Raw genomic sequence first — 14325 nt, forward strand, 5'->3', positions numbered from 1 at the left:
ATTATGTCCAATAAGTGAGGGGCAAGCCCTATTTATTTTTAGCATTCTTTTAAGTTGAACTATGCTTATGATTAAGGCTGAGACGCCAAAACATGTAAAGCATTGTTTCCTGAGCTTTGCAACCCTGCTTGTTTTAATTTTGACCGAAATAAAGAAAACTTTTACGATTTCAAGGAGATGTGCCAGCCTTCTTTTCTACTTTTGAAACTTACCTGCTTTCCCTGACCGGCACGGCACCTCCAAGTATCGCAGTGGATCATCTGTAAGAGTGACGTCTCCTGGAGACCTAACACTGAGGGCATCATTGGAGGAGTACAGTCACATGGAACCCGGAAGTAATCTGGAGCCGGGTGCAGACACAGCGGAGTGCATACCGAAGAACGACGCCAGCCGCTCTGTGCTTTCTTTCCTGGAGCAGATTCCTCAGATGGACCGGGGATGGTGAGTTACCGTCCTTCGGTTCTTTGTGGGTATTTCTGCCATCTACAGGTAGCACTTTAGGAGGGCATATTACATGGGACTGTTTATTATTCCATAAAGCGTTATAGTAAGTGTATGCACTCCCCCGCCTGAGAAACTCTGCTAAACACACCTCCATTAACTAATTGTGGACGGAGCTGGTTTTGATACATCGCATTGTCTTCTGGAAACTTATATATATATATATATATATATATATATATATATATATATATATATATAATGTGTCTAATGTGTACATAAGTATTTATTCATTTATATGTTTATGTATTTACAGTCATGTATACACATATAAAAATATTGATATATGTACACATATATATATATATATATATATATATATATATATATATATATATATATATAAATAGATGAAAACATGATATAACATAGTTATGCAATATTTATATTTAATAAAGATTTCAACTACGTATTTACTATAAATCTTTCACACGCAAATATGCTATTTTGTGTGATGGCTGTTTTTTTCAACATTTTTTTCTCTCCATTGACTTCTATGGGGAATGCGAAAATGCAATGGTGTTTGTGCGATCTCGGATGTTAGGTTTTGCCCCACTTTTTTTCCCTTTCTTTCTTTGATCTCTATGGGGGAATACATGCACGAGCACGTGGAAAATGAAGTTAGGTTTTTCACGCTATTCGAATTAACACTAGCGCAAAATACGTTTTTTCTCTCTAATGCAAATGCAACCGGACTAGTGGTGGGAAGGCGGAGCAATATTGTGACAACTTTTTAAAAGTTTTTTTATCGATCTATAATATAACAACCACATCACAAGAGCTAACCATACTTTTAATGGCATACTTCAATTAGTACGTTGTTTACCATCATTTAACGCTTGTGTTTTCCATGTTAGTGTTTTTCATTGAGAACAAAATATAATCCTTTCATATAAAATAAAGTAGGCAAATTATGGATTGTAGTAGGATATCAACTATTTTCATTATTTTCAAACCCTTAAGGTTCAAATACATGTGAACTGAAAACGTAACAGATGGTATCAATAATAGAAATCTTCATAGACTGGATCTTTATCAGTTATACATAAAATAAAATTCAGCATATATCTGCAATTAAACACAGCGCTGCAAATACACAAATAAATAGATAACACTGTTATTTTGGTAGAACAATTTACAAAGTTTGGAAAATAAAGAACAGTTCAGGGATATACCCCCTTGAAAAGTTTTGGGGAATCCATGTTCCTGGCATCTCATACCATGGCCAGTTAGTAACAGAAATTTGGGTTTTATCTTATTTTGTAGATTATCCATTTCTAGGGAGACTAAACATCTCTTGACTAACAGCTGCCAGGACAAGCTACAGTATTGGAGGACAAGAGACACACACTCAACCTCTGACTGATGTAGAAGATTTTCTTTTGGTTCATATCTGTTTAACAGCTTTCACCTTTATATCAAGTGGATGTGAGAGCGCCCCCTAGTGGCTATGTGTGTATATGTATACATATATCCTGTGTTTCCTTTAGAACTTGTGCTCTAATCTAACTAATTGTTTCACACTCTGGTACATCTTCCATTACCTAAAGGGACATGAAACCCATATCTTTTCTTTCAGGATTCAGATAGAACATACACTTTTAACAACTTTCAAATTTGCTTCTCTAATCACATCTGCTTTGTTTCCTTGATATAATTTGCTGAAGGATCAGAAATGCACTACTGAGAGTTAGCTGAACACATCTAGTCAGCCAAACACAAGAGACAAATGTGTGCAGTCCCCAATTACCAGCTAGCTTCCACTAGTGTAGGATAGGTACATAGGATAACAAGGGAACAAACGTGAATTTAAAAGTGTCTTAAAATAACATGCGCAATCTGAATCATGCAAGTTTAATTTTGACTTTGATATCCCTTTAAGTATAATAGAGGCACCCTACATCTTTGCACTCAGTACATCTAAAACAATATATAGAGGTATTTTAGAGCTAAAGCTTAGAGTATAAATAATGTATATTGCAATGTTTTTGTTTGTTTTTCAATGAAATATGTTTCAGAAAGATTAAATGCTAAGTTTATTGTCCCTTTAAAGGGACAGTAAACCTTGAGATTTTTATATAAAACATTTAGTTATGCATAATGAAACAACTTTGCAATATATTTTCATTATTTATTTTACCCAATTTTAATGCAATTTAGTTCTAAAAATTGTAATTTCTAATGAATTTGAAATACACTCTGCTGACTTATGGCTAACCCTACTACGTATTTTTCTAATTGGCTTTAACTGATAACTACGGCAAAGGCAATCCATTTTGTATTAAAAGATATGACCATAGCTAGCCTTATTCTCTGCCGACTCAAGCTTAGATTAGCTCTTCCAACTAAAGCAAACGGTGGTGTCTAGTTTGACTTTTGAGAAACAAATGCAGTAAAATGGATATTAATTTGCTTTAACAAACTTTAGACATGGCTGATGTGTTATACTACAACAGGACAACAAAACTTCAATGTAATTACAAGGTGCTTACTGTCCCTTTAAATCTACAGCCTATGTGGGTTATAGTCCTTTATTTGCTATTCAGTAATCCACATGAAGCAACCTGTTATATATTAAATGTGTGTTAATGCTGTATATAATGAAGGAACTGCTAATGCAATACTAGGAGGTTGCTCTCTGAATGATCACTTTCCCAGACTTACAGAAGGATAAACGAAAAGCACATGTTATTATAGTATAATGCTCAGATTCATGAGATTAAATGTTATGAAATGTAAAGGTGATAAAGTGACTGTAAAGTAGGAAGAACCTATAAAATGGTTGTTGGCTTCTAAGTACACTCAGAAGATCAGTAAATGGAATTGTCTTCGTTTTTTGATGGAGGAGTTTCTAGGAAGCTGTCAGCAGTGGCAAAACAATAAGATCATTGTGACAGTGTGCTTACTTTCAGCGGCACTTAAATAACATTCATTATCTCAAATGAAAACACATATCCAGTCACCTTTGCGGTGGATGTCAAACAGCCAATTATAGCTCTTAAACATCATGATTGATGGCTGCTCAACAGCCGGATGAATTGGACACATCGCTCCTCTTTGCTTTATTTTATTCATGATATTAGGTAGCAGGCAGGCAGGGATTTCTATAATATATGTGCATGTAGTGTGTGGGTTTAATATGTGCTTGTCTTCTGATAATTAATCTCACAGTGGTTTCATTTAAAAAACAAATGTCACAGACAGCATTATTGCTATATCTATATCGTGTTGTAGCCTTTGATGAAGAGTAAAACTAGGTTTGCTGAAAGGAGCTTAGAAACGTGCACATGTCTTTAGCATTCTATGGCCTCAGTTTTTGCAACTGTGTGTAAGGTCACTATTTGATTTTTGGAAACACTTTTGCCAGATGGCTAAAGACACGTGCACATTCCTGAGCTCCCCCTGAATTACTCCATAACAAAGGATACAAAGAGAACTAAGCAACATTTATAATAGAAGGAAATTGGAAAGAAGTGGGGGGTTTGGACATTAAACAATTTTTTTTTCTTTTGTGATTCAGATATAGAGTGCTATTTTACATTCCAGTTTACTTCTATTGTCTAATTTGCTTTGTTATATAGGTATCCTTTATTAAAGATCATACCGAGGTAGACTCAGGAGCAGCAATGTACTACTGGAAGATAGCTGGTGATTGGTGGCCTCATACATATGCCTCTTGTGATTAGTTTACCTGTTATGTTCAGCTAGCTCCCATTAGTTCATTACTGATTCTTCAACAAAGGATATCAAGAAAATGAAGGACATTTAAAGGGATAGGAAAGTCAAAATTAAACTTGTATGATTCCGATAGAGCATGCAATTTTAAGACCTTTTTAAATTCACTTCTATTTTCAAATATGCTTTGTTCTCTTGTTGAAAAAGAATACGCACATATCCTATACTAGTGGGAGCTAGCAGCAGATTGGTGCCTGCACACATTTGTCTCTTGTGATTGGCTAACTAGAAGTGTTCAGCTAGCTGCCAGTAGTGCAATTTTGTTTCTTCAGCAAAGGACAACAAGAGAATGATGAGGCCAGGGTCAGACAGAGTAGTAAGCACATGGAGGTAACCATATATTTTAACACCTGCAATAATAATATTGGCAATTATATTCTGTATTTTTAAAAAAATACAACAAAGAAAGCTTTGTTTATTTTGTTTTAATGACTATCCATTTTTGCAATATATTTATGATCTAGCTCAGTGTATTCTATAGTAACTGTATTGATAGTATGATTGATGATGTTATATCCTGAACATTTTTCAATTGCCATACAAAGGTAGAAATTGAATTGTACATGGATGCATTTTTGTAGTATTCTTCCATTAGTAAAAATGCTTCTAGTAAAAGTTATCAATGGGTTTCAGTGGCTTATGCACATAGTTGTGAGGACCTTTGCACCAGTATTCAACATCAAGCTGGCAGTAGTTTGTATTGCATCAGAGAAGACATCATTTGTTTCATACAAGACACTGCTGACTATGAGAATACAAAAAAACTTTTTTCCATCTAAAGGGGAGGAGAGTCCACGGCTTCAATCATTACTGTTGGGAATTAAGAACCTGGCAAAGACACCCCAGCCAAAGGCTTAAATATCTCCCCAACTTCCCTCATCCCCCAGTCATTCTTTGCCTTTTGTCACAGGAGGATATCGGAGAAGTGCCGGAGATTCGGAGTAGTCTCTTATGGAGGGTAGTACTCTTCGCATTGGGACTGGAGTTTTAAGTAGTCCTGTCAGCCTCTCAGTGAGAGCCTGGGCGAAAGTTAAGAGTCCGGAGATGCAGGGAGAGTCTTTCTGTGAAACGATCTCGACTCATATTAACAACTCCGCAAGCAATCAGCATTGACAAGTTTCGCTACCTGCTTTCTATGCTCAAGTCCATGTCAGGAGCAAGGCTACTGAACTGTCACACTTGAAGGCCGTGTTCCTCTTCCACGGCGTAGATTGATGCCTTTTATCTTTAAAAGATTTTAAAGAATCAAGGGTTAATATTCCTGGAAAGGGGATTATTGAACGGGGGGGGGGTTATACATGATATTGTTTATTGTGTCATTGCTGCATCATGTGCGAGATGAGGCTCTGGCAATGTGTGGAACTTTCAGGTTACTTGCGGTAATATTGTGCAGCCCTTTTTGGCACATTTTTTTCCTTAGTGCAGGCGTGGTCCTGCCAGGCACTCTATGTGACTGGGTGTGCCTATCTCTCTTCCTCTGTTGATCTGTGGTGTAGGAGACGTAATGGTTTCTGTAGTCTGGGTCCTAGGAGGTGGTGAGTGCCCCGGCCATTGCAGGTATAAAGGTGCATTTTGTAAGTTAAGCTAGTCCGAACAAAAGCGCAAGCTATGGAGGACTCTGACGTGTTTAGAGGGTTCTCCCTCTTTAACAAAGTCTCATTCCTGTGTTTATAGTGAGGAGGTCCTAGTAGATCAGCCTGCTCAACTATGTTCCACATGCCTTGATAAAGTTACAACATCTAAATGTAAACAGATGTCTAGTACTACTGAGCCGTTCACCTCTGAGCGTTCCCTGCATTCATCTCCGATTGCATAGGCAGCACCCCGGGGTCCAACCGTTACTCCTTCTGGAAAGATTTGTTGGCCGTCAGGCTTTGCGGACCAATTGGAATCTGCGGTTTTGAAAGTGATACTTGCCTTACCACGTTCTGCTAAGCGCAAACGTAGGGTGTATCATGACCCAGGGTTTGTCTACGCCGATGGAAATCCCAGAGGCTCTATACGATGACGAGGCCCACTCCGACTCTTTGGAGCCTGGTTTTAGGTTTAGGATGGAGAATTTGCGCTTTTTGCTGCGGCAGGTGCTTGCTAATCTGGAGGTTCCAGAACCTAAGATTCCGGAGGAACCTGCGATTCCTAAGCTTGATAGGTATACGAGGACAGGGTAGTGCCACAGACCTTCCCGGTCCTGTTAAGATGGCAAATATTATTAAGAATGAATGGAAGCGATTAGTTTCTTCCTTTTCCCCTTCTTCTTTTAAGAAACTGTTCTGTGTTCCGAACTCTCAGCTTGAGCTGTGGGGGACCATCCCTAAGGTGGATGGGGCTATCTCTACGCTCTCGAAGCGGACAACTATTCCCCTTGAGGATAGTTCATCGTTTAAAGTGCCCATGGAGAAAAAGCTGGAAAACATGTTGAAAGAGGTTTCAGCACACAGAGTTTGTTTTTCAGCCAGCAGCGGCCGTTGCGGTGGTCACTGGAGCTGCGACATATTGGTGTGAATCCCTGTGTGAAATAGTCGAGGGGGAGACTTCAATCGATGAGATACAGGATAAGATTAAGGCACTGAAGGTCGCCAATTCTTTCATCTGCAATGCCAATATGCAAATTATTGCAAATTATGTTGTCCCTGCCTTTTCAAGAAAAGATCCTGTTCGGGCCAGGATTGGATTCAATCATATCCACGGTTACGGGAGGCAAGGGAGCTTTCCTACCGCAGGATAAGAAGGCTAAGCCTAAGGGATCTACTTTTCTTCCCTTTCGTGCGGACAAGGCCCAGCGACAGCAACCCGCTGTGAAAGCGGGACAGTCCAAGGGATCTTGGAAGCCGGCTCAATCTTGGAACAAGTCTAAACAAAGCAAGAAGCCCGCCGAGACGAAATCGGCATGAAGGGGTGGCCCCCGACCGGTCTCCGAAACAAGTAGGGGGCAGATTATCTCTATTCTCAAATGCCTGGTTGCAGGACGTTCAGGACCCTTGGGTTCTCAAGGTTTTCTCCCAGGGTTACAGGATATGGTTCAGATCCCATCTGCGCGGTAGCAGATTTCTCTTGTCAAACCTGTCTTCAAGACCAGAAAAGAGAGAGGCCTTTCTAGAGTGTGTGAGAGATCTCGCTTCTCTCTGGGTTATCATACCAGTACCCCTAGCAGAGAGGGGTCTAGGGTACTATTATAATCTTTTTGTGGTTCCAAAGTAGGAGGGCACGTTCCACCCGATTTTGTACCTAAAGTGTTTGAACAAGTTTATGAGTGTTCCATCGTTCACAATGGAAATGATCAGATCTTTCCTGCCTCTAGTTCAACAGGGACAGTTCATGACGACTATAGACTTGAAGGACGCTTACCTTCATGTGCCAATTCACAGGGACCATTCCAGGTTCCTAAGATTTGCGTTTCTGGACCAACACTTCCAGTTTGTGGCCCTTCCTTTTGGTCTGGCGACGGCCCCGAGAGTCTTTACGAAGGTTCTGGGGCACTGCTTGCAGTGGCCAGATCCGGGGGCATTGGAGTGGTGCCTTATCTGGACGACATCCTAGTTCAGGCGCCGTCGCTCAGCCTCACAGAGGATCATTTGAGGGCTCTCCTTCTTTTGCTCCAATCTCACGGTTGGAAGATCAACTCAGGAAAGAGTTCCCTGGTTCCCAGCAACAGGGTGGAGTTCCTGGGCACGATAATAGACTCTATGTCCATGAAAATATTTTTTTTTACAGATCAGCGACGCAGGAAGCTTTCGTCCACCTGTCTTGCCCTTCAGTCCTCTACAAGCCCCTCGGTGGCTCAATGTATGGATCTGATAGGTCTCATGGTTTCAAGCATAGATGTCATCCCATTCGCCAGGTTCCATCTCAGACCTCTTCATTTGTGTATGTTGAGACAGTGGAACGGCGATCAGTCAGATCTATCACAGCTGATTTCCATGGATGCTCGGACTCAGAACTCCCTCTCTTGGTGGATCCATCCGGATCAACTGTCCATGGGGACATCCTTCTTGAGACCGTCCTGGGAAATTGTGACCACGGACACCAGTGTAGCAGGATGGGGAACTGTTTGGGGTGCCAGGATGGCACAAGGAAAATGGTCCCGGGGGGAGTTTCCCCTTCTGATAAACATCCTAGAACTCTGAGCAATTTAAAATGCTCTGAAGGCATGGCCTTCTCTGGGGTCGGTCAGCTTCATTAGATTCCAGACCGACAACATTACCTCGGTGGCGTACATCAACCATCAGGGGGGTACGAGGAGCTTCCTCGCAATAATGGAGGTGTCTCGGATCTTGGATTGGGCGGAGTCCCACAACTGCTCGCTCTCGGCAATTCACATTCCAGGTGTGGACAACTGGGAAGCAGACTTTCTCAGCAGGCAATCTTTCCATCCGGGGGAATGGTCTCTTCACCCCGAGGTGTTTGCGGAGATTTCTCACAGATGGGGAACGCCGGAGATGGATCTCATGGCGTTCAGATTCAATTCCAAGCTGCCCCAATATGGGTCGAGGTCCAGGGATCCCCAGGCATAGCTGATAGACGCCTTAGTGGTTCCTTGTGGATTCAGTCTAGCTTACATTTTGCCACCGTTACCACTTCTACCTCGTGTAGTGGCACGCATCAAACAGAAGCGGGCCTCGGCCATTCTGAATGCTCCTTCGTGGCCACAGAGGAAGTGGTTTGCGGATCTGGTGGGGATGTCATCCTCTCCGCCGTGAAGGTTACTCTGTCGCAGGGATCTGCTGGAACAGGGCCCTTTTCAACATCGAAATCTAGATTCTCTGAGGCTGACTGCGTGGAGATTGAATGCCTAGTCTTGGCCAATAGAGGCTTTTCTGAAAGTGTGATTGATACTCTAAGTTAGGCAAGGAAGCCAGTCACTCGTCGCATCTACCATAAGGTGTGGAGGACTTACTTGTCCTGGTGTGAAAAGCAGGGATATCCTTGGCATAAGGTGAAGGTATCCAGGATTCTGTCCTTTCTCCAAGACAGTTTGGAGAAGGAACTTGCCGCTAGTTCCTTAAAGGGACAGATTTCGGCATTATCAGTCTTGTTGCATAGGAGACTCGCTGAGCTCCCTGACATTCAATCTTTTGTTCAGGCTGTCTAGAATCAGGTCTGTCTTTAGACAGTCTGCTCCCCCATGGAGCTTAAACTTGGTCCTTAAGGTTTTGCAGAGGGTTCCGATTGAACCTATGCATTCTATTGACATTAAGATTCTGTCCTGGAAGGTACTTTTCCTGTTGGCTGTTGCATCGGCGTGCAGAGTATCTGAACTGGCTGCAAAGTGAGCCTCCTTATCTGGTGTTTCATGCGGATAATGCTGTGCTTCGCACTGGGTTGGGTTTTCTTCCCAAGGTGGTGTCTAACCGTAACATCAATCAGGAAATAGTTGTTCCTTCTTTGTGTCCTAACCTTTCTTCTTCTAACGAGCGGTTACTTCACAACCTGGATGTGGTTAGTGCCTTGAAGTTCTATCTTCAGTCTACACAGGATTTCAGGCAGTCTACCAGGCCCATTTATCAAGTTCCGTATGGAGCTTGAAGGGCCGTGTCTAAAGACCGCTGCTCCATAACCCTGTCCGCCTGCTCTGAACAGGCGGACAGGAATCGCCAGACATCAACCCGATCGAATACGATCGGGTTGATTGACAGCTCCCTGCTGGCGGCCGATTGGCCGCGAGTCAGCAGGGGGCGGCGTTGCACCAGCAGCTCTTGTGAGCTGCTGGTACAATGTTAAATGCGGAAAGCATATTGCTCTCCGCATTTAGCGAGGTCTTGCGGACCTGATCCGCAGTGTCGGATCAGGTCCGCAAGCCCTTTGATAAATGGGCCTGTACATCTCTTTTTGTGGTGTATTTTGGGAAGCGCAAGGGGCAAAGGGCCTTTGCTACTTCTTTGTCCTTTTGGTTGAGGAGTTTGATTTGCTTGGCTTATGAGACTGCGGGACATAAGCCTCCTCAGAGGATCACCGCTCATTCAACTAGAGCTGTGGCTTCGTCTTGGGCCTTCAAGCATGAGGCCTCTATGGATCAAATTTGTAAGGCGGCTACTTTGTCCTCCTAACACACTTTTACAAAGTTTTACAAATTTAATGTTTTTGCTTCTGCGGAAGCTGTTCTGGGGAGAAAGGTTTTACAGGCTGTGGTGCCCTCTGATTAGGGTTTGCCCTTTTTACCCTCCGGTTTCATTCAGTGTCCTCTAGAGCTTTGGTATTTGTTCCCAATAGTAATGAATGAAGCTGTGGACTCTCCACCCCTTTAGATGGAAAACAAAAATTATGCTTACCTGATAATTTCATTTCCATCGAGGAGAGGAGAGTCCATGGCACCATTTATACACTGATATTTCTCTTACTGTTCCTTGTTCCCTCGGCAGAATGACTGGGGAATGAGGGAAGTGGAGGAGGTATTTAAGCTTTTGGCTGGGGTGTCTTTGCCTCCTCCTGGTGGCCAGGTTCTTAATTCCCAACAGTAATGAATGAAGCCGTGGACTCTCCTCCCCTCGATGGAAAGGAAACTATCAGGTAAGCATAATTTTGTTATTTATAGGGATATGAAACCCAAAAATTGTATATTGTGATTCAGGCAGAGTACAATTTAAAAAAAAAAAACTTTCCAATTTACATCTATTATCAAATTTGCTTAGTATTCATGATATTCTTTGTGCTCTTGCAAATGGATAACATTCTTGCAAAACTGTGCCAGACCCCCCTGCTTTTCAACAAAAGATACCAAGAAAAAAAAGAAAATGTGATAATAGAAGTTAAAAAATTGTATAAAATTGTATGCTCTATCTGAATCATGAAAGAAAAATTTGGGGTTTCACGCCCATGTATAATAAAAATGAACCCATGCACATTTCAGTTTTGACCTTTCTATCACTTTAAGAATGAACAATAATTAGCCTGTCAATTTTAAGCAGCTCCTCCCACTCTTGTATTGTGTTTTGTTTAATCATTTTCTGTATATGTATTTGTATATTTATTTCATTATGTACCCCAGCACTAAGGAATTTGGCAACACTTTACAAAAAAAGTAATTAGTATTGCTTTGTTACATTATGTATTTTGATATTTTCATTTAATCATAAAACGTAATAAACTCACATTGATGATTTCCTTCATGATAACATAGTGAGCTATAAAAAGGTTGTTTATTGATTTAGTGTTTATTACATGTGAAGTTTGTTCTCAGATTAAATGTTGACAAGATTCCAGTCATATTAAATAGGCAGTTAATTGCACAGAACAAGATATTTCCTCTAGGGCGTGAAGCCACAATAAATGCTGTGTATGTTAATTTTGCTCAGCATTGCGCAAAGTCAAAATTGCTGCACAGGCACAGTACTACAGCAAAACGGATTCAGCTTGGTTAGTTTGGAGTGTGCAATCATTTTCTGCCATGCAATCTTGCTGAAAGCTTTAGGTTCTTCTATATAATGTACAAATATAGCTGCAAATAAACTAAAGGGACGTAAATGTGTAAAAATGGGGCTCTGTTTACACAACCCTGGACCAGATTTTGGAGCACACAGTGGGTGAATGGTTAGTTTGGAATAAGTAGACTTCTCATCTTTATAAAAATATTTACTAAAGTAAAATTATTACAATAGTGTTTGTAAAATAAGCACCTAGATATATAACAGAATTTTTTGTTCAATCTAGAATGTTTTGCTGGGACTTATATATTATTCCTGCATTTACATGGGAAGTGCCAGCCTAAGCTAACAGACAGTTTTATACTTAGCATTCTTTAACCACTTGAAGGCATTTAAAGTTAGAGACTTGTCTGTTTAACCCCTTACCAACTAGGGAGCACAACTAGACAATACATTGTATAACATTGTGTTTGCCTCCTTGTTTGGCAGTAAAAGGTTAAATAGTCACTTGTTCATTAGCAGGGATTTACTGAGTGGAAATGTTACCCTGGAAGAAATTACTGTTGGCTCACTTGTGCACACAACTGCTTATGCCCCCTTTCTTTCGCAAGCTATAATGTTTTTGTCAAGGATCCATTTTCAACACTTTAGTTTCTTTAGAACAGCTACCCTTTTCATTGTGTCATTTTACTTCTTGCAGACATTGTCCTTTCACTTTGATTGTTTTATGTTCAATATAGAAATCTGGCAGACAGCCTGCTTCTAATCTTTAAAGCTAAGTGAAAGAATGTGGAAGTGATTGTTGATCTAGCAAAGGAATGGAATGTAAATAGCGGCATCAAAGGGATTTTAGGGGCTTGATAGTCTGATGTATCAAAGCAAGCTATGATCTGTAAAATGTGAACATAGCTTGTAGCTCAAAAGTATTGATACTTAGTCCTGCGACATAAGTGCTTCTCACAGTACATTTCTTGGGAATCAATCTTAAAATGAAAGCATTGTGGTCAAGGTGTTTGCGTGTGTGTGTGTGTGTGTGTATATATATATATATATATATATATATATATATATATATATATATATAAAATCTATCAGGGCACAAAATTTCCACTATGGTGAGTGTTGAATATTATATCAATATATATATATATATATATATATATATATCTATATATATATATATATATATATATATATATCTATATATATATCTGTATATGCACTGCCAAATGGACAGCAAATTAGTCATTTCTTTCTAAATACTGGGAGAGTCCAAAGCTGCATTCATTACTTTTGGGAATACAGAACCTGGCCACTAGGAAGAGGCAAAGACACCCCAGCCAAACGCTTAAATACCTCCCCCACCTTCCTCATCCCCCAGTCATTCTTTGCCTTTCGTCACAGGGGGTTGGCAGAGAAGTGTCTGAAGATTATGGATGTTCCTTATGGAGTAAGAGTTGGGACTGGAATTTTAAGTAGTCTTGTCAGCCTCTCAGTTCGGAGATGCAGGGATAATCTTTCTGCGAAACTATCCCGACTCATATTAACAGCCCCTTAAGCTGGGCGTTGACGAGTTTCGCTGCCTGCTTTTCTGCACTCAAGTCCATATTAGAAGCGTTGCTACAGTCTGTCAAACTTGAAGGACCATGTCACTGTTCCACGGCATAGATTCCGGTAAGATCTTTTCAGTTTTTACACACTTGTAACGTTAGAAAACAGGGTCTCAGTGGGACTCCTTTATCTTTATGGAATCAAGGGTTAATATCTCCGGAGGGAAATTATTGAGCAGTGTGGGGGTTTTATTCATGTTTGTTATGTGATTTTGACTGCTTATGTGTAGGTGACTTTTGGGGCTCATAGGCCTTTACGGAACGCACAGGTTAATTTCGTGCAGCACAGTTTTTATGGACTGGCACGCTTTTATTAGCGGGAGTGAATCCTGCACGTTGCACCATGTGACCGGGTGCGGTCACGTTTTTGGTTTCCCATTTCCGTATTCCTGACCATGCGACTGCGGAGAGGATCCTTTTTCTCTACCTGTCTGGGTCTTAGGAGGTGGTAAGTGCCCCAGCCGTTGGGGGTTTAAGGTGCCAGTTGTTTTTTAACCATAATCTACTTAGTCGAGTTATGGAGGATTCTGATATGTTAGAGGGGGTTTACTTTGGTCACTCTTTCTACTCTGAGCACCTGGTCTTCTGAGTCTTTTCCAGTTGGGTTCTTTCTGAAGTAGATCCTTTTTCTGACTCTGAAAGCTCAGCAGGAGGTCGAGGGACTCTCCTTTGGTGTGTCCTTTTGACGGATCTGTACCTTTGGTGGGATCCGTTCTAGGTTCTATGGGCGTTCGTGCCTATCCTAGTATTACCCTTAGGGGATCGTGGTCAGGGATTCTTAAGTAGATCTCTGGATCCTTCTGTGATGGGGAAGTTTATTCTTCCTTGTAAGCTTCGACTATGTCACCTCTTCTGGGTTAATCAATCTGTCAGGGGTAGGCATCAGGGTACCTGATTGCTCCCTTTTTGTGCTATGACTCGTTTTCGTGGTTGGTCTTCTTCATTATGGGTGCTCCTTATTATGGTGTTAGACAGGGTCTGCGCCCATGGTGTTTTGATGTATCTTGAAAAGGGTTTTTCGGAAGGGTGTCCGTTTCCTTCCTCAGCTTGTTGCTGGTCCCTCGTTTTCTCTTTGGGTTAACAGCCTTCTCCCCCTGTTTTTGAGGAGGGGTGTTGATCTC

General features: G+C 41.1%; 1 protein-coding gene across 1 annotated transcript in view; it reads left to right on the forward strand.

The window, feature by feature from the left end:
• The first annotated feature begins 322 nt into the window (after window positions 1–322).
• LOC128661490 (ubiquitin-conjugating enzyme E2 E2) overlaps window positions 323–14325 on the forward strand; it is a 141198-nt gene continuing 127195 nt past the window's right edge. Inside the window, exon 1 of the mRNA XM_053715739.1 lies at window positions 323–441. Coding sequence (XP_053571714.1) covers window positions 323–441 — 119 coding nt within the window. The remainder of the gene's footprint in view (window positions 442–14325) is intronic.

This window comes from Bombina bombina, chromosome 5, assembly GCF_027579735.1.
Source record: "Bombina bombina isolate aBomBom1 chromosome 5, aBomBom1.pri, whole genome shotgun sequence".
Classification (NCBI taxonomy): Eukaryota; Metazoa; Chordata; class Amphibia; order Anura; family Bombinatoridae; genus Bombina; species Bombina bombina.